Source organism: Octopus sinensis, linkage group LG3 (genome assembly GCF_006345805.1).
Source record: "Octopus sinensis linkage group LG3, ASM634580v1, whole genome shotgun sequence".
Taxonomy (NCBI): Eukaryota; Metazoa; Mollusca; class Cephalopoda; order Octopoda; family Octopodidae; genus Octopus; species Octopus sinensis.
In genome coordinates this window covers 56,385,008-56,406,309 of record NC_042999.1, presented here as the reverse complement: position 1 = coordinate 56,406,309, position 21,302 = coordinate 56,385,008, and the positions used below count along the sequence as shown (strand labels likewise).

The window sequence follows — 21,302 nt, the reverse complement described above, 5'->3', positions numbered from 1 at the left end:
TTCCTGTTGTTCAATTAAGGGAACTGAGGCTTTACAAGGTATAAAGCCATTGGATGATTTAACAAGGGGAAATGACAACATCACTGCTTTGTTGCTCAGTAATTTTATAAGAAGGACAACTGTAAACAAATAAATATGCACACACATACACAGTTATTATCAACATCATCATATAACTATATATATATATATACCAGAGTAAACACATAAATGTGAAACAAGGTGGAAAAAAGAGTACTCAAATACCAGTGGTAGAGTAATATGCTTTATTTAAAGCAGCAGAAAAATGAACGGCAACGGTAAACTCAGAGTAACAGGTTTTGTTGAATTTTCTGCTGCTTTAATTAAAGTATATATATATATATACACACACACACACACACACACATGTATAGCTTTCTTTCACTTTCCATTTATAAAAGCCACATGGTCATCCTGAGTTTATAGTATAAGACACTTGTCCAAGGCACCACACAGCAGGATTGAAAACGTTGTTGGCAAGTGAACCTTCTTAATAACATAGACGAATATCTGCAGCATTATAGCAAAGTTGTAAAAGCCAAATACACACACACACACACACACATACACACACACACTCTCTCTCTCTCTCTCTCTCTCTCTCTCTCTCTCTCTCTCTCTCTCTCTCTCTCTGAAGTTATGCTCTTATAAAGATAAATCAATTGTGAATGCCATACTTCATTATTTATTAATGGATGTTCAATAATAGGATTGGCTCTCATGAAATCCAAGAATAACAGATGCTTTATGTGTGGTTAATTATCCCAATTGAATTGGGTCTCCAGAGGTCAACAGAACAAAGCATTCTAGTGTCTTTTGGACAAAGAAAAAGAAAGCATTGTAACAATGGTTATGCTAAGATTTGAACTTGCCACCATGTAATCATTTCATTCAATTCCGCAGCCTTGTAGCCATCACAGCCGATAGCAGTGATGTCATCATTGTCAATGGTATTCATTCTATTCTTTGATCAATTATGAACCAGTGAAGTACTACCGAACAATATTTTATTTTCTTACATTTATGTTCATTCAATATAAAATTGATTAAAACTTCCTGACATACTGTTGACCTACATTTCTGGTGATAGACTTATATAACCTTATATAGAAGACTTCAATAGCAATGTGGTTTCCTAAACAGAAAATAGTTTATGTGAACAGCCAGTAAAAACTGGGTCCTTCACATGAAGAAAAAAAAAACATTTTAAAGTATTCTTCCAAGCAATGTATACCAGTCCCACTGTAGATCCTTAGGCAAGTGTCTTCTATTACAGATTCAGTCCAACCACAGCTTTGTGGATGGATTTGGGGGACAGGTGCTAAAAGAAGCCTGTTGTGTGTGTGACCTACAACTGCTTAAAACTGGTGTTGGTTTGGCAAACAGAGACTGATAAAATAGATATGAAGCTTTAAAAAATAAAAAAATAGTATTGGGGGTGATATATTCATCTAAACCCTTCAAGTTGGTGCTCCAGCATGGCTGCAGTCTAATGACTGGAACAAATAAATGAACTGGTATTTATCGAGTGTTAAACACTTTCGGTATGCATATTAGGGACTCCTTCATAGAGTAACTGCTGCATTTGTTGAGTATATAAACAGTTGGGTGCTTGTTTCTCTGGAGACTGTCAGAATGATGTAGACACCTCTGATGAGAATCCAAAAAGGTTTGAAAATCAATTAAAGTTGTTCGTTATTTTTTTTTCAGTCTGCAGAGAAATGGCTAAAATTTGCCCTATTTATAATTATACCATATGTTACATACATACATACATATATTTGTGTGTATAAAGTTATAAGTAAATGGTGGTTTGGCAGTTTCCATATAGACTGTAGTTTCTTTTCCTTCAAAGTAATATTTCTGATCAACTGCTTAATTATGTAACTGAACAATGAATTTCTCTGACATTAGAATACTATTTATATCGCTGTCCTGTTTCTTCTATATCATGACTTGTCTTTCCGTCATGAAGTATCCATGAGAGAAAAAATGTATGTGGGCTAAGCGCTTGCATCTGGCACAGCAAAGTTGGTTAAATCATAGTGTCTGCAATACTGCCAGCCAGTTGTGAAAGAGGCCAACCATACCATGTTCTTTAACGTCATTGGTTGGAGGATTTCAAATGAACCAATCAGTGGTTCACTGGATTACCAATGGTGAAAATGACAAAGGAACGTCTGTGTCACATGGTTGCAATAAATATGACAAAGCGTTTTTATTACTCTGCATGCTTAAGTGAAAGCAGGGTATTGTAATCACTATTTGTCTGTGTGTTTGCAAAATTACTGGAAAATAGATGAACAAATTTTCACTAAATTTGGCAGAAATACTCATTGGGTGAGTGGCTGAAAATGATGAAAATTTGGTTTGATTATCTTCAAAACTGGTGGAAGGGTGAATCAAAATGTTTTGACTGCAGATTTTTTGCAAAAGTATTTATGTGCACGCAGGGTATGCATCATCTTGGCATGTTCTCAGCACAAGAATCTATTACTAACACATAAAAACATGTACTATGTCTATTAAATAATATTTATCTCTCACCAGATGGAGTACTTTTGTTCATTTTACCATCACGGAACAGTACACTATATATAACCCATGCTAGCATGGAAAACGGACGCTAAATGATGATGATGATGATGATGATGTATGCGTGTGTATAGATCATGGTGTACCTATGCACATGTGGGTACATACATACATAAATACATACATATGGCAAATGAAAGACGGAAGATGGAATATATGAGAATTTATTTAACACTACATTTGATTCAACATCGATCCCTCATGTGTGGGATACTCAACAATTGGTTCAGGGGCATCCGGTGGTGCAGATGTATCTCGTTGGGTGATAAATAGATACAACTGGTTAAAATTACAGCTCCGCAATGTTAATTCTCATTTTTTAGAAAGAAAACAGCCAGATATATGTTTACATTAGGCAGACAGCTGATTCATTTAAGAATCGTTATCGTAAGCATGTTGCCAGCTTTAAGACAATCAATAAGATACATTCAACATCTTTGGCCGATTTTGTACGGCGACTGAAGGATAAAATGAAGTACAGCATAACTTGGTCCATAGTAAGGCACATGAAACCATACAATATAATTTCCGGGAGATGCTGCTTCTGCTCCGAGGAATCCCTGTTTATTCTGTAGACTAATGAGAAGATCATTAATAAAATTTCTGAAAGACTCTTGAGATGCCTACACACATACAAATGTACTTTGGCACACTGCAGTGGGAATTTACTTTAAGGTATGGATGACTTAAGTTTACTTTTAACCTCACCATTCTTACAAACACCAAGCAGATAGTTAACTCACTTTGTGATCATAAGTAGACCAAACCTCATGTGTGCGTACACTCACATTGTTAGTGGCTGCTTGTATGAGCAAGTGTACTCGTGCCATACAGCTTGCCCGAGGGCCTTTATACATCCATATTTGTTAACAGTTATTTTCAATACTTTTCTTGCTGGATTGCGTGTTTGTTTCTCTTTTTTTCCATCCATGATTTTATTTTTGATCTATATAAATGAAGATATTTCCTCCTGTCTGACTGTTTTTCTTTCTACAAAACGAGAAGTTACATTGCGAACTGTTATTTTAACAAGTTGTATCTATTTATCATCCGACAAGATACATCTGCACTTCTGGGTACTCCTGAAACCAGTTGTAAAGTATCCTACCCATGAGGGATCAATGTTAGATGTTTTGAAACAATTGACGTGATAAATATATTCTTATATATTCCATCTCCTGTGTTTCATTTGCCATATACATAACAAACACTGTGAAAGTAACCGTGCTTTTCCATTAAGCTACCAGGTGTAACCCATTCATTTTATTATCCAATAAATACATACATAGATATGTGACTCTGTGTGTGTGCGTGTGAGTGTGTGTGCAGTGATGGATTTGAGGACTTCATTTATTTACGAGTTGATTTCTTTATTTCACTGGAGTATAAATGTCTATAATGGTGAAACATTTCTTAAATTCTATGCAATATTTTCTCTAAGTATTTCATTTTGTTCACTTCCTTTTTCATAAGAATCAACCCTCATCTGCGTGTGTATAGATCATGGTGTACCTTTGCACATAGACACATGTAGGTACATACATAAATAAATACAGACATAGATATGCAACTGTGTGTGTGTACAGCGAAGGTTTCATTTATTTATGAGTTGATTTCTTAATTTCACTAGAATACAAATACTTATAATGGTGATACTTGAAAAAAATTTTTAATTTATAAAAAGTCTAACTTACAAATTTCCCGATAAGCAAGTGGTCATATTATTTATATCCTACAACGAACTACAGTACGTTTGATTTGCCTGCCATCACTGAAAGATGTTGAAAACACTTCTCAAATTCTATGCAATATTTTCCTTAAGTATTTCATTTTGTTCACTTTCTTTTTCATAATCATCATTATTATTTGAATAATCATTTATTTAGTCATGCAAATTTTACTCATATACGTTTGGCTTAGACATTGATCAAGTGTACACACACACATGTGTGTACATGCACATACACACACATAGACATCAACATCTTGCTTTTGTTTTTCCACACTGTCCTACCATCTCATCGCTTGTTGTCATGTTCCTTTAGAAACCATCTCTGGTGATGGTGACATAATTAAAGTCTTCCCTTTCCTTAATTTCAGAGTCACCATTCTTCTACATAGGTTGCCTCTGCAGCTTATGGAACTATGTTTCTTTTGTTCATTTGTTCAATTTTTTCTCTTTTTTTTCTTCTTTTTCTATGGCTTTACAAGCTGGATGCTCTTCTTACCAGCATCCATTTTATAGCTGGATGCCCATCTTATTATAATCCACTCTACTTTATGGATTCATGGATTATATATCACAAGTTGTGGAAGAACCTTAACCCTTTCGTTAACAACCCAGCTGAAACCGCTTCTGGCTCTGTAGTACAAATGTCTTGTTTTCCTAAGTTCTGAATTAAAATCCTCCACCAAACCTTAGTCACAATTTATGTTCCTAACACTAGCTTAATGATAACTAAGTTATTTTCTAAATTCTTTGTTATATTTAAAATTAATCGAAAGAAACACAGAGCATCTCAACAGAAATATGGTAAGAAAAGGGTTAAAATATATAATAGAGGAACAACTCTTAACATTTGTGTAAAGCACATGTCCACACACATACTCACATTTTAATCTTATGTTAAATTTAGTCATAAGTTGCAGATATCCAACAAGTTTTGTTACAAAACATTCAACACTTAACTTAATTTCTTTCTGTTTTATTCTTACAGTGTTTTTTTTTAAATTTTAGTAACACTTTAATCTGTAAAGAGCTGTTAATCTGGACATAAGTATTCCATTAGCTGTAATTGAAGTGGCTTTTAATGTGTTTTAATTAAGTAAACTTCACTAATTCAATTATAGGAGTGGTGTGGAAATGTAGGTGAGAAGATTGAAATAAAGAAGTTGTATTTTGATTCTTTTTATCTCTCATCTTTTGCTTGTTTGCTTCAGACATTAGACCATGGCCATGCTGGGGCACCTCTTGAAGAAATTTTAGATGAATGAATCAAACCCACTACTAAATGTTTTTAAAGTTTGGTTCATATTTTATTGGTTCATCTGACCACACCGCTAAGTTATGGGGGACATAAACACACCTACACCTGTTAAGTGGGGGTGGGAAACAAACACAAAAAGACACACACACACAATGGCTTTCATTCAGTTTCCGTCTACCAAATCCACTCACAAGGCTTTGGTTGGCACAAGGCTATAGCACAGTGATTCCTGGTGGGGTCTAGGACAATTGTTATAAGGCATGGTGCCGTAGTTGCCAGACACAAGGTTCTCATAAAAGTCATTCTTTTACTTTGCTTAGTCAATAATGTACATTTTTTTTGTATTCAGTACTTAAAATAATTACCAATAGATTCTTTTGTATTAAATAATTGTGATAAATATTAGAAATAAAATTGCTGTTTTCCGACCACTGCTGGGGAATATATTTTCCTGGAAAGTTAAATGGGGCCTGGGGGGAAATTGGTTGGGAAACACTGCTATAGTAGAAGACACTTGACCAAGGTGTCATGCAGTGGGACTGAACCTGGAACCATGGGGTTGGAAAGCAAATTTCCTAAACTGTATTTTGAACTTTAATTTTTTAAGGAAGATGCCCTTTTTCTTTGTTTTTATTTTCAGGATGTGTTGGAATGGACTGTTCCTGGGTGAAGTGCAAGAAACTAGAAAGTGCCATCTGTCATTTAAGCAATTTTGACAAAAATTTCCTGAAGGCTGTCACTAATAACGACTATGCTGCAGTGAAATCTCTCGTAGAGGCTGGTGCTGATGTAAACTGCTCTTCGGCAGGATGGACTCCACTGTGTATCAGCTGTTATTATGGATTTACAAAGATCGTACAATATCTCCTGATGCAACCTCTTTTGGTATGTACAGTATCTTCCACTTTTACATAATTTCAGTCCTGCTGTCCTTTGGTGCCAGCTGGTTTCTTGTGAAAGTCCATTCGATTAGATCAACCCAAGGGCCTGGCATGGCTGGAGAAGGAAACAGGGAAAGGATGAAAGCAAAGTTGACCTCTTTGTGATTTGAACTCAAAACACATTGATTCAGAGCAAATAGTGCAAGGCATTGTTGCCAATGGTCTGTTGACCCAGTTTCCACCCCTACAAACACTTTAATCTGTAAAGATCTGTTAATCTGGACATAAGTATCCTATTAACTGTAACAGACCAAGGTGGGGGAGGGAGCTGGCAGAGTTGGTAGTAGACAAAATGCTTAGCAGCATTTTCTGCAGCTCCTTTTGTTCTGGGTTCATGTTATGTTCTACTAATTTATTACACACCATGGAAGCCAAGTAAACACTAATACGAGTCTGATGACTCCAGAAAAAGAAATTAAACCAAAACAAGTAGACCAGGTTAGTGAAACAAGCATGGCTAAAGTCTCTTATACTCAAAGACACAAACATCTCTCTTTATGTACTTTATATATTCACATGTAATTTGATGGTTAGGTGGTTTGTGTTAATCTTCTTCTAATTCATTTACCATATTTACTGTTGTAGTGAAATGGTACACCTCTTCCCATGTGGCAAAATGGTATGACATAGCCACTATGAAGTCAAAGTCAGTCATTAGTAGTAGATTTGTAGTACAAGTATCTCAGTTGTCAGTTATGCGGTATATAATACAAATTCAAGTTACCATCAAGGTAGATGTTATGAAGTCCTTATCTTGCGGAGTTATCAGCAATAGCACAATAGACAAAAGCCTGGTGCAGCTTCCTGGCTTGCCAGACCCCAGTTGACCCATCCAACCCATGCCAGCATGGAAAACAGACGTTAAACAATGATGATGATGATAAGAGATAATGTCTTATTTTATGATAAATAAATGATTATTAATTTAATTATATCTCTGTTTTCTTAAAAAATAAGTATATTTATGTGCATTTGTGTATGTATATGCATGCATTATTATAGTACAATTTTATGTATGTTTCAGGAATTACGTCCCCAAGTAATGCTGTGTCTTCAGTGTGGCCGTCACTGTTACCAATGCGATTACGATGAGGACGGCAACACACCTTTGGTATACGCTGCTAAACATGGACACTACGAAGTATGTCAACTTCTCCTGGATGCCGGGGTTTGTTTGGAACAACCGAACAAACGTACTCAACAGACTCCTCTATTTGTGGCAGCAGAGTCTGCCCAGACGGATGTTTGCCTTCTGTTATTAGAGGCATCTGCTTGTGTTCAAGTTCGTGATAATATAGGCATGACTCCATTATATGCTGCTATTAAATCTAAAGATAAAACTGTTGTGGAGAATCTCATAAAACATGGCTGTGATGTTAATATTGGTAGTCAGGACCATCCACCGATATTTTTGGCTGCTCGTCTTGGACTCTTTGATATTGTTAAGGTGAGCATATTCTAGTCATTTTTTTTCGTTTTTCAATAAATGTACAATTTATCCTTTAAAATTAACCCAAACAAAATTTTGTAGAATTTCATTTTATATTTTTTCTTTCCGGAATCTAATTTGTATTGTTATTATTTCAGTTATTTTTTTACTTTTGTGTGTGTATGTGTTTGTCGTGTGCGCATGTGCTGCATGTTCAAAACAAATAAAACCTGTTGAAAAGATAGACCAAGGAAGATTTAGGATGAAATGAAGATGATTCTTGAGATGTTGTATTTCATGATAATTTATGTTCCAAGCATCAATTTAAAAATGGCAAATTTACTTTACAAACTTCATTATTTTTGAAGTTATGTATTTCAACAGAAATTTGTTAAGAAAAGGTTTAATCAAACCAAGGCTTATTTTGTGGACTTATTTATTATTGATATTTTCATATTCTGTCCCATCCAGTATGTATATCTCTTTGATTATTTTCATTGACTAGTGTCATCATTACCAGTCTCTGCCACATTACCAATATATTGTTGTTGCTTGTTGGATAGCAAACCATTTTATTTCATATAATAATAATAAGAGCACTCAGAGAGTGCAAACCTCTGCCAAGGCAATGTCAACATCCTCTAAAAGATTAGCCAGAGATGACTCTTAAAATGAGAATATCTAAAATAAACTCGACTGCTTTCACAAATGAGAATATTAAAAATGGACCCAACTGTTCTCAAAAATTAAGCAAAAAAAAAACAGGAAAAATATTCCAGAATCCTTGTCTGGTACCGGATGGATCCCAAAATCTAATCAGTTTGTCCCAATCACGAGACCAAGCATCCCTGAAAATTTCATCTGAATCCATCCAACAGTTCTTGAAATTTCCTGTCCATTGACAAACAAACACAACTGAAAACAATACTGCCGCCTTCACTAAGGTGGAAGTAATAATAATAATAACAAGAGCACCCAGAGAGTGCAAACCTCTGCCTAGGCAACACCAACGTCCTCTCAACGATTAGCTGGAGATTATTTTTAAAATGAGAATATCTGAAATAAACTTGACTGCTCTCACAAACGAGAATACTAAAAATGAACCCAACTGATCTCAAAAATTAAGTGGAAAAAAAAAACAGGAAAAATATTCCAGAATTCTTGTCCAGTACTAGGTCAATCCCCAAATCTAATCAGTTTGTGCCAGTCTCGAAGCCAAACATCCCTGAAAGCTTCATCCAAATCCATCCAGCAGTTCTTGAGATAACTTGTCCACAGACAAACAAACATGACTAAAAACAATACCTCTGCCTTTCCTAAAGCAGAGGTAATAATAATAATAATATTGAACTTATTGTATACAGTGCTCTGGTGCATGACAGCTCATCAGAAAAAGTTGCCAAAAGGCATGAACAGTGCATAGAATAATGCACTGGAAGTGAACAGTCAAAGAGTTGTTTAAAAAAGGGGGTTAGATATCAGGTGCATTGTTGGCAAATTAAGGAAGTGTAGCAGTTTTGAAGGACGTAGTGTCCCAAAAGCTAACAACTGATATGGAAAGTTTATTCCATGCTCCAGAAATTCTGAGTGTAAAAAATTATTCCAAAAATCATGAGTAGGCGCAGGAGTGGCTGTGTAGTAAGTAGCTTGCTTACCAACCACATGGTTCCGGGTTCAGTCCCATTGCGTGGCACCTTGGGCGAGTGTCTTCTACTATAGCCTCGGGCCCACCAAAGCCTTGTGAGTGGATTTGGTATGTAGAAACTGAAAGAAGCCCGTCGTATATATGTATATGTATATATATATATATCCATGTTTGTGTGTCTGTGTTTGTCCCCCCAACATCGCTTGACAACCGATGGTGGTGTGTTTCCGTCCCTGTAACTTAGCAGTTCGGCAAAAGAGACCGGTAGAATAAGTACTAGGCTTCCAAAGAATAAGTCTTGGGGGTCAATTTGCTCGGCTAAAGGTGGTGCTCCAGCATGGCCACAGTCAGATGACTGAAACAAGTAAAAGAGTAAAAGAGAGTGTGTTGTTTTTCTGGTTTTGTAAGCATGTCCACAAGTGTTAGACATAAAAATTCAGAATGGTGCCCAAGGTTGCTGTTGGAAAGATGGTGGATGATCTTGTAGATGTCTACCAGGTCAGTGGCTAGACATCAGAACATCTTTCAAGAGACTGATATGCTGAATAAGATTGAAGTATCATGAGGTTCTTCTTGTTTGCACCCATGGTGTGCTATGTCCTAGCTAAGAGGAGAATGTGTGACCTCCTGGCCATTTAAGGTTTGCAAGATTGAAGCTACCCTGTTGGAATATTTTGAAATACTGATTCAATTTTGTCAGTAGTTGGTGTGTCTTACCAAAGCTTTCTCTGGTGATTTTAAACATGTAACTTGCTGGAATATTGGAATTAACGATCATATTAATCAATAGATTTATTTTTAGTTAGTGGCTGGGAAGTAAACTTCTGAAGCACACAGCCATATCTCTCACTCTCCACATGTATTGAATATGCATATACACACACATATACATACATACACACACATACACACATACATACATACACACACATACACACATACATACACACATACACACATACATACATACATACACACATACCAATAGTGGTGTGTTTATGTCCCTGTAACTTAGCGGTTCAGCTAAGTTACTCTCTTTTACTCTTTTCAGTCATTTGACTGTGGCCATGCTGGAGCACCATCTTTAGCCGTGCAAATTGACCCCAAGATTTATTCTTTGGTGTGTGTATCTATATGTATATGTGTGTGTATATATTTGTATGTATGTATGTATGTATGTATGTTTGCTTTTATGTTGAGTTATATATTAAGATGGGTTACATATTAAGCCATCATCAGACAACGGCTTGCCTGACTTGACTTTGAAGTCACTGTCAATAGTATTCTTGTTTAACGATAATAAATTTGCACTCCACAAAAGTACACAACAACCCATCAAATTAATGTAATTTGTTTTTATTACAACTGAACATAAAAGACATGTACATATGTATGTGTGTGTGTGTGTATGTGCATGTGTGTGTGTGTGTGTACAGGCATACAGACAGACAGACAGACATAAACATTCCCACACAACAAGTATTTGGCCCAGATTTATTTCTCCCTCTTCTTAAATAACCTCGCTATACTTACCTAAATAGAGAAATAAACACACACACACATATATATATATATCTATCTATATATATATATATATATTTAACACAAATAAACTATCTTTAGTAGACATCCTCTACAATTAGGGTTGCCTTCATTTACCAATTCTGTTTTTATTGTGAGGAACACAGGGCAATGTTCAAGACACTCTTAACATTTCTTTTTGTTGCCAAAGTCAAACATGTGTTTTCTATTTTCTGCTTCAGTTCATTCTTGGATAAGCATTTTTGTTTCTTCTCTTTAATATAAAACGCATTGTTACAGTTTACACGTGAGTGATTTGAGATAAAAAGGAAGGCTCTAGGTATGTGCTAGAAATAGATGTTAAATCTCTTTCAAACTAAATCCTACTTTCTCTAAATAAAGGAATGGAATATTGGATAATGTAGTCTTAGATTATCTCTTATTTTCTTCTTGTCTCAGTTATTGGATTGTGACCATGCTGGAGCATGACCCTGAAAGGTTATATCTGGTTCCTCTTTTATCAATCTTTTTTGCTGAACTGCTAGTTACAGTGATGTAAACAAACCAACACCAATTATCAAGCAGTGGAGGACAAACACACACATACATTCCCACATGGTGAGCATAGAGCACATATATATATATATATATATATATAGGCGCAGGAGTGGCTGTGTGGTAAGTAGCTTGTTTACCAACCACATGGTTCCGGGTTCAGTCCTACTGCGTGGCACCTTGGGCAAGTGTCTTCTACTATAGCCTCAGGCCGACCAAAGCCTTGTGAGTGGATTTGGTACACCGAAACTGAAAGAAGCCCATCATATATATGTATATGTGTGTGTGTGTGTGTGTTTGTCCCATCCAACATCGCTTGACAACCGATGCTGCTGTTCGGCAAAAGAGACCGATAGAATAAGTACTGGGCATACAAAGAATAAGACCCGGGGTCGAGTTGCTCGATTAAAGGCGATGCTCCAGCATGGCCGCAGTCAAATGACTGAAACAAGTAAAAGAATAAAAGAGTATATATATATATATATATACAAATTTAGAGAATGGAGTAAATAAAATCCAGGCTACATATGTTTCCCAGCAGAGCCTTAGAAATAGTAATTACCCAAAATGAGGGGTCTACTCCACTAGCTATACTCGAGGCACACAATACCTTAGTCAAATGAAGGGAGATTCACAGGAGATTCGATTGAAAATGTGTGGGAAGCACAGAGTGAGAGAAGAAAAGGGAAAGCTTATTTTCGAAGAAAAAATATATATGGGAGTGGGTAAATGTCTAAATTTGTTAAGGAAAATAATAACAAAAGGAGTGGCAGATGAGTAGGGAGAAAAAACTTGGTGTTATTGAAGGGAATGTCATTGTGAATAAATTCAATAAATTGAATTTGCTTGTGTGTGTGTATATACATACACATGCAAAAGCACCATTTGAGTGTGGTTATTGCCAGTGCTGCCTGACTGGCTCTTGTACTGGTGGCATGTAAAAAGTACCCACTACACTCTTGGAGAGTTTGGTGCTAGGAAAGGCACTTAGCTGTAGAAACCTTGCCAGATCAGATCGGAGACTTTAAAATTTGCAAAATTTGGATATTTTGGACAATTAGAAGCGAGTATTTTACATGTAACCATGGCAAAAATTTCCATTATCATAGTAACCAAAACAAAAGCACACCACGTATTGCATAGCTGATTGCAAAGAACTGTTTTCATAGTAATCAAGGATGCTATGCATGTGCACAAGGAGAAGGGGATATGAGAAAGATAATATATTTTATAAAATCCCAGTTTAATGTTTTGACATGCTGATGTTGCCTCCCCCCCTCCTGATGATGGAAGAGGCTGCACACGTATTGTTTTCTGATTGGTTGAAAATTCTCAAACTTTGAACACTTGCAACATTTTTGCTAAATTTTTCTAGAATAAAGGAATAATAAATTTGGATTCAGCATCGAAAATTACATCTATATGATACATTTAAAAGGTTTTTTAAAGTTAATTGTAAACAGTGACAAAAACCACAAAGATCCCACTTTATCATACCACCAACACCAGAATAGGTTGTCTGCTTAAAGGGCATTTAGAGGGCTTTCTATATTTTGTCAGTTTTTAGTTGGGAGGTTAGAAAGGTTGCCTCTGCTGCAATTTGCAGGGTTTACACTTCTTCTATTCATTCTGTTGCCCCTGCATTTTTTTTTCTTGTCCATGACAGCCTTTGTGTAGGGGATTCTGAGATTGATGAAAGAAAGGAAGTAGAAACAGTCATAGCTTGCTACTGTTGCATTCTTCAGATGGAGATCTAATCAGAGATCTAATAGCAAGGTATCAGATACCTGCTGGCTACAGAGTGACTCCTGCTAAAGGCACCAAAAGACCCAGTAATGATGTTAAACTGGGCGATGAAGTACCATCATCATCATCATCATTGTTGTCATTTAACATCTGCTTTCCATGCTGGCATGGGTTGGATGGTTTGACTGAGGATTGGTGAGCCAGAAGAAGGCTGCACCAGGCTCAATCTGATCTGGCAAAGTTTCTACAGCTGGATGCCCTTCCTTCCGAGAGTGTAGTGGGTGCTTTTATGTGTCATGGCACAAGGGCCAGTTAGGTGGTTCTGGCAACGACCACGCTCAAAAGGTGTTTTTTATGTGCTACCTGCCTGGGAGCCAGTCCAGCAGCACTGGCAACGATCATGCTCGAATGTTATTTTTCACATGCCACTGGCACATGTGTTGGTAAGGCAATGCTGGCAACGATTATGCTGGAATGGTGCTTTCTGCATGCCACCGGCACGAGAGCCAATCCGTGGCCCTGGCAACAATCACGCTCAGATGTGCCATATTTTATAACATAAAAAACACACTAGTATATTTAGATGCATCCCATTTTCAGCAACACTTAATCTGGAAAAATGCTTTTGGTGTATTAAAACTTGTGGAAGGTCCACCTTTGCATAAAGGGCTCGGGTGATTTTTTTTGAGACATTTTTCGAGGAAAGAAAGTATTGTTTATGCCATCAGAACCATTAATTTTACTGCTAAAGAATCAATACACTCTTCTTTTGTGTGGAATTTCAATTTATGAATTTTTCTTTTTCATTTTTTCAGATTCTGTCTGATGCTGGTTGTCAGAAAGATGTGTCAAACAAATATGGAGTTACTCCGGTTTATGAAGCAGCTATAAAAGGTCAATATGTTAATACCTTATTGATAGATTATTGATATTTCATACAGAAGAGAGCAAGATATCTGTGCATATGGTGTAGTGGTTTTAAGAGCATGGGCTACAATCCCCAAGATTCTGAGTTCGATTCCTGAATAATAATAATAATAATAATAATTATAATAATAATAATAATAATAATAATAATAATAACAATAACAACAACAACTACGAAAAATACGTTAGGAATGAGAACCCAGGTTTGAAATTTCCGCAAGACACCTGATGAAGGCTGGAGGGTATAACAACAACAAAGATGAGGACAAATATCCGTCAAATGTATATAATGTATATCTGTGCTTGTATCATACTTCACCCCACCCCCACTTCCAGCACTTGTCAGAAAGCTGCCCCCTCTCTCCCAGATACTCTCCCCCACTCAGTCAAGGAGGCTTTTTCCTTTTCCTTTCTCTACTGTGTTTTGCAAGTTGACGACCTCACTAGTGTTGGTGCCACATCGAAAGTATTTGATCCACTCTGTAAAGTGGTTAGGGTTAGGAAAGGCATTGACTCCTAGAAACCATGCAAAAGCAGGCTTTAGAGTTTGATGCAGCCCTGTGGCTTGTTTGAATCCTAACATTCTGTCCAATTTGTCCAGTCCATGCCAGTATAAAAAAATGGACAGTAAATAATGATTTCTTATGATAGAGCAATGGACTGGCAAAAATGTGGAATAAAATACCTTTTGGTATTTAGTAATGACTATGTTCTGAGTTCAAATCCGGCTGTAGATGACTCTGTCAGGGTTGATAAAATATACATTCAATCAAGTCCTGGGGTTGACATTATCAACAATACCCCATCTTCCAAATTTGATGCTTTGTGCCAAAATTCGTTATCATTAGCATCCATCTAGATCAGCGGTTCCTAACGTTTTTGCATTCGCAACTCCTTACCCAAAAGCTTGAAACCCACATGGTCCCCTACTTTAAGCAGAGCATAAAAAATGTAATTGATGAGTTGAAATTATTATTATATCAAGCCACTTCTAGCAAGGCTACGCGACCCTACTGCCAAGGCTTCATGACCCCCACCCCCCAAGGCAGTCAGGAACCACCAGTTAGGAATCCTTGATCTAGATGGTTTTGAAAGAATCCAATGTTGAGCTCCAGTCTATACTTTGGCATAGTTTCTTCAGGTGGATGACCTTCCTAACACCAACTACATCAGAAAATACTCGCTGCTTTTTCATTCCACTGACACCAGTGAATTTACTGAGTAACTTGCTACACAAGATCCCTTGACAATATTCAATATTCTAATAAGGTAACGAGTTAATTGAAACAAACGAGGATTGGTGAAATCCAAATTCACCTCCAGTATAATTACAGGTAGTTATTTAATCAAGCCCAGAAAGGTGAAAGGGCAAAATCATCCACACACAATCAGAATGACTTGTCCAAGTCATGCCAGCATGTAAGATGGACAAGGTGGACATAGACATTTTAAGCTAGTGTTTCATTGGTGGATACCTTTGCTGATGCCAAATACTAGGGCGCAGTGTAACTATTTTACAAACCAGGATATATTTATACACACACAAACACATACATACACACACCTTGTGAAGTTCAAGATAAGTGGGACTTCACAATAAATTCAACTCTTCTCCCAACATAAAGTCACCTTATTATTAAATGTTTGGTTATTATTATTAATTCTTTGGCATTTCAAACTGACCATATCCAGCCAAAATATTCAGCCTTTTACATTCAAACTGGCCAGAACCAGACTCTTAACCTACCCTACAATGTCAGTCCAAAAATAAATAACCCCATTATTGAAGTCTCAAGACTACCAGATAATGAATGATTAATTCAAAACTATGTGAATCAATAAGCATTACGGTAAAGAAATCTGAATGTTGAAAGGTTAAACTAGCTTTAAAATAATAACCTGATATTTAACATGCACAGATGCACACATACATATATACTTGCAAATGCATTAAGGATATGAAAGCAGAGTGGGAAAGCTTTGTTGTTAAAATGCTGAGAATGCCTAGCAAATTAGGTCATGTGCTAATTATTGACATAGGATGTCAGGTAGTACAGAGGGGTGATACATGTAATGACTGGTATAGCTGTATCATAATTGTCACAAGAGGAAAGGAGATGCATTAAACAGAGGGTGAGGTGGGTAGAGACAACTACAGAGGCATTGAGTTGATGCCCCAAATTATGTAAGTTCTTGAAAGAATAATTTGGTGATGGGGGGACAAACACAAACACACACAATGGCACAAGGTGGTACTACTTAGTAGGACTGAACCTGGAATCATATGGTTGGGATGCAAACTTCTTAATACACGGTTATGTCTGTGCCTGCAAACACCTTAGCACACAGCCATTGTCTGGAGACAAGAGGATCCTTTAGAATGTTTAATGATATATCAACTTCTTTAGTGCCATTGCCACAAGAAAATGCATTCAATACACTCCAAAAATTGGTTGGAAGGACATCCAGGCATAGGGACCATTTTCAAAATGAATTGTTTAAACAAAATGTAGTCTCCTGACCTGTCTAGGGTCAAAGAGACTCCAAAGAACTGACTTGAATCATGGTGATCCATTCTACCCATATCAGCCTGGAAGATGGTCATAAAATCATCATGATGATGATGATGATGTGGTGGTGGTGCTGATGGTGATGACGACGGCAATAAGGATGAGGATGATTTTAATAGCGGCAGTGACTAAGCTGATGGTGGGGTATGTGCATCATGTTACTTGTCTAAGGCCTCGATATTTCATGGGCCAACAAGGGAACCACTATATGATCTCTTGTTTGACTTGTTGGAAATAGTAGCTAAATCAAGCTCAGATTATACCCACCTAACCATCTTTAAAAAATGGAAGGGATACTTCTAGGAATGTAGTCTGAGATATACTACTGTTTAAAAATATGATAGGATGTTAAAGACTGGAAAGCACTTGATCATAAGTCTACCTGATCTAACTCTGCCTAGGGCTAAACAATAGCAACTCATTATTTTATTTACAGAAATCAATAACTAGAGAAATCACTAGGGAAACAAAAGAAAAATCAATATAGATATAGATTATAGTTTAATGGTGACTACCTAACAAATTTTATGAATGGACAATTACCATACAGTGCTCCTCGTCACTATCATTTCTGTCTCTTCCTCACACCACCTCAATCAACCCCACCCCCTCTTTTATAAACAGTAAGTAGTCACTGACGTAAGCGACAGAGTGAAATTTAAAAAAAAAATTTCTTAAGATTCTAACTCCACCCCACCCTCCCCGTCACCACCATGCCAGTTTTTCCAGCAGCAATTCTTTACAGACACTAACATAAAGATTTTAAAATGCTTGTGGTATTCTTTAGTTATTCTTCAGTATGTAATGTGAAGTTAAATGGCCTAGTGGTTAGGGTGTTGGTTCTACAATCATAAGGTCATGAGTTCATTTCCTGGATTGAGCAGTTGTGTCATGTCTTTGTGCATGGTACTTCATGTCATTTTGTTCCAGTCTACTTAACTGTAAATGTGTACCAGCCGACTGTTAGTACAGCAGCCCCCCCCTTTGCTCCAGCTGTTACATCCTTTATTTTCTGCTGAGTCAAGCATGGTGGGGAAAGCTAAGAGGAATTTTAATGTCTGCTCGTGACTATATAGGCCCATTAAACCAATTAGTAAAAGTGTGGTAACGACTACAAAGTCATACTCACTTCCCACTGACAGCTAAGCATTTTTTCACATTCTTGGGTTGTATCCTTCTACTAATTGTTAAAGTGCTAAATCTGCTTTCTTACTTTACAAACTCAACAAACCCCCATAGATGCACATCTTTCATTGCAATGGCCTTAACTCTTTAGCATTTAAACTGGCCATATCCGGCCAAAATATTCTACCTGCTTAGGTTCAAACAGGCCAGATCTGTCCTCTCACACCTACCCTACAATGTTATTCAAAAAATAAACAGTTATAACATCAAAATCTCAAAAATACTAGATAATCCAGGATTAATTTCAAGTAATGTAAATAAATAAGCATTTCATTTGATAGAATAATCTAAATGCTAAAGGGTCTATCCTTGTTGTTGCTTTCAGATTTCAGAGACATCTTGGAACACTTGCTAGACAAAGGCTGGGACAGCAACAAATGTGATATGTACCAGAACACACCTCTGCATATTATGGCATCCAAAAACTGTCTTCAGTCAACACAGTTACTTCTAAAAGGTATGTTGTTGTTCAGGGCGACGAGCTGGCAGAATTGTTAGCACGCTGGGTGAAAAGCGTAGCAGTATTTCGTCTGCCGTTACGTTCTAAGTTCAAATTCCGCCGAGGTCGACTTTGCCTTTCATCCTTTCGGGGTCGATAAATTAAGTACCGGTTACGCACTGGGGTCGATGTAATCGACTTAATCCATTTGTCTGTCCTTGTTTGTCCCCTCTGTGTTTAGCCCCTTGTGGGTAGTAAAGAAATAGGTATGTTGTTGTGCTGTCGCTCAACTGTTGTATTTGTGTGTGTGTGTCCATTTACACGTGTGTGATCATCATTTTGGTGTCTACCAAAAATCAAAATCAAAATCAAAATCGATGACTGGCGTCCGTGCTAGCAGGGTGCAAAAAGCACCATACGAGTGTGATCATTGACAGAGCGCCTAACTGGCTTCCGTGCCAGTGGCACCTAAAAGGCACCATTCAAGTGTGATCATTCCCAGCATTGCCTACTGACACTCGAGCCCTGTGCTAGTAGTGTATTAAGAGCACCATCCGAGTGTGATTGTTGCCAGAGCGGCTATCTGGCCTCCATGCCGGTGGCATGTAAAAGTCACCATTCGAGCGTGATCGTTACCAGCATTGCCTTACTGGCACCTGTGCCGGTGGCATGGGTAAAAGATTCAAGCAAGGTCGTTGCCAGTACCGCCTGACTGGCCCGTGCCGGTGGCACGTAAAAGCACCCACTACACTCTCGGAGTGGTTGGCGTTAGGAAGGGCATCCAGCTGTAGAAACTCTGCCAGATCAAGATTGAAGCCTCTTGTGGCCATCTGGTTCGCCAGCCCTCAGTCAAATTGTCCAACCCATGCTAGCATGGAAAGTGGACGTTAAATGATGATGATGATGATGATGATTATTATTATGCTTGCATAGGACGGACTGAATTAGTTGAGGCAGATTTTCTATGGCTGAATGCCCTACCTGTTGCCAACACTCACCTGTTTCCAAGCAAAGTAATATTTCTCCATGGCCAGACATGTTTTCATGGAAGATTGCATGACAGTAATACTCTTTTATAACTACCATACTATGTCAAGACAAGGAGACACATACACATACATATGTATGCACACATACACACACACTCATTCATTTGTTTTTTTGTTAACTTTACATCCATTTCTCTGTGCTGGCATGGGTCAGAAGATTGCATATTATTGAGACATTATTTGATGTTCTTCCAGTTACTAACACTCGCTTTTCAAGTAAGAAAGATTTTTCAATCTGTTTGTCTTTGTTGAAAGTGCAGAGCTACTGGATGATTCATTGAAAGGAAAATGTAAGCAAATGGCACCGTCCGTAGCTCAGCTCAGTGCAGAATGTAACCATTGACATGGATTCACACACACACGCACAACAAGCTTTGCACAGTTTCTATCTACTAAATTCATTCACATGACATTAGTCAGCCCTGTGGCTATAATAGAAAACTTTTATCCAAGGTGCCATCCAGTGGGACTGACACCAAAACCACATGGTTACAAATCAGGAGGCCTGGTGTATGTTTTTATCTAACTGTGACATCATTACACGAAATCTTAACTTAGATCCCGACAGTTGATTGTGTTGCATTAAACTTTCTTTTGTACTCTAGATACAAGTCCCAAAATTTCTAGTGGGTTGAACATCCATGTAGAGGCTTGTAATTAAACTATAATTACAATTAGGTTCTATGGGGATGGATATTAGATCAATCCCAGTATGCAACTGGTACTTAATTTATCAACCCCGAAAGAATGAAAGGCGAAGTCGATCTCAGCGGAATTTGAAGTCAGAATGCAAAGACAGATGAAATACTGCTAAGCATTTCCAGCATGTGCTCCAGCATGGCTGCAGTCAAATGACTGAAACGAGTAAAAGAATATATATATATATATATATATATGTACTAGCAGAGATACCCAGCATTGCTTGGGATTAAAACGGCATAGTTTTTTTATTGTACTCCCACCATCAGTTGTCAAGCAATGGTGGGGGTACAAACAAACACAGACATACACACACACACACACACACACACACACACACACACACATATACATACATGCATATATATATATACACATCATCATCATCGTCGTCGTTTAACGTCTGCTTTCTATGCTAGCGTGGGTTGAACGATTTGATTGAGGACTGGCGCAACAGGTGGCTGCTCCAGGCTCCAATCTGATATAGCAGAGTATATATATATATGTATGTATGCATGTATATATGTAAGTGAGATAATAGTTTCAGTATTAATATTGAAAGTATTAAAACTGAAAGTATCTCATAATATTACAATAGAGATGTTATTATTTCACTTTTGACACATAATAATGAAATAGTGTAAGAAATAAGAGATTGTTCCAGGCATGCACTAGGCAAGAGTTGAACTTTTTTTTGGCCCATGACACTGCATGGACCCTAAGTAAGGCATGTGTAAAATTTGAATGAAATCGGTTGGGTAGTTCTCAAGTTTTAGTGATGCACACACCACGAAGAGCATAGACTCAAAACGTAAAAGACTTTCTCGCTTCCCAACTGTTAAACTAATACATCTGTTTGCTGTTTACACAACCGTCTTCGTCTTTTGTTTTGGTTTTTGTAAATTCTAACTATATATATATATATATATATATACATACATACATATGATGGATTTCTTTCAGTTTCCGTCTTCCAAATCCACTCACAAGGCT

General features: G+C 37.2%; 1 protein-coding gene across 1 annotated transcript in view; it reads left to right on the top strand.

Annotated features, from left to right (window-relative positions):
- Positions 1-21,302, top strand: part of LOC115209906 (ankyrin repeat domain-containing protein 50) — a 75,701-nt gene that overhangs the window by 36,214 nt on the left and 18,185 nt on the right. The window contains exons 3-6 of the mRNA XM_036501002.1: positions 6,244-6,488; positions 7,569-7,991; positions 14,256-14,334; positions 18,448-18,579. Coding sequence (XP_036356895.1) covers positions 6,255-6,488; positions 7,569-7,991; positions 14,256-14,334; positions 18,448-18,579 — 868 coding nt within the window. The 5' untranslated portion in view covers positions 6,244-6,254. The remainder of the gene's footprint in view (positions 1-6,243; positions 6,489-7,568; positions 7,992-14,255; positions 14,335-18,447; positions 18,580-21,302) is intronic.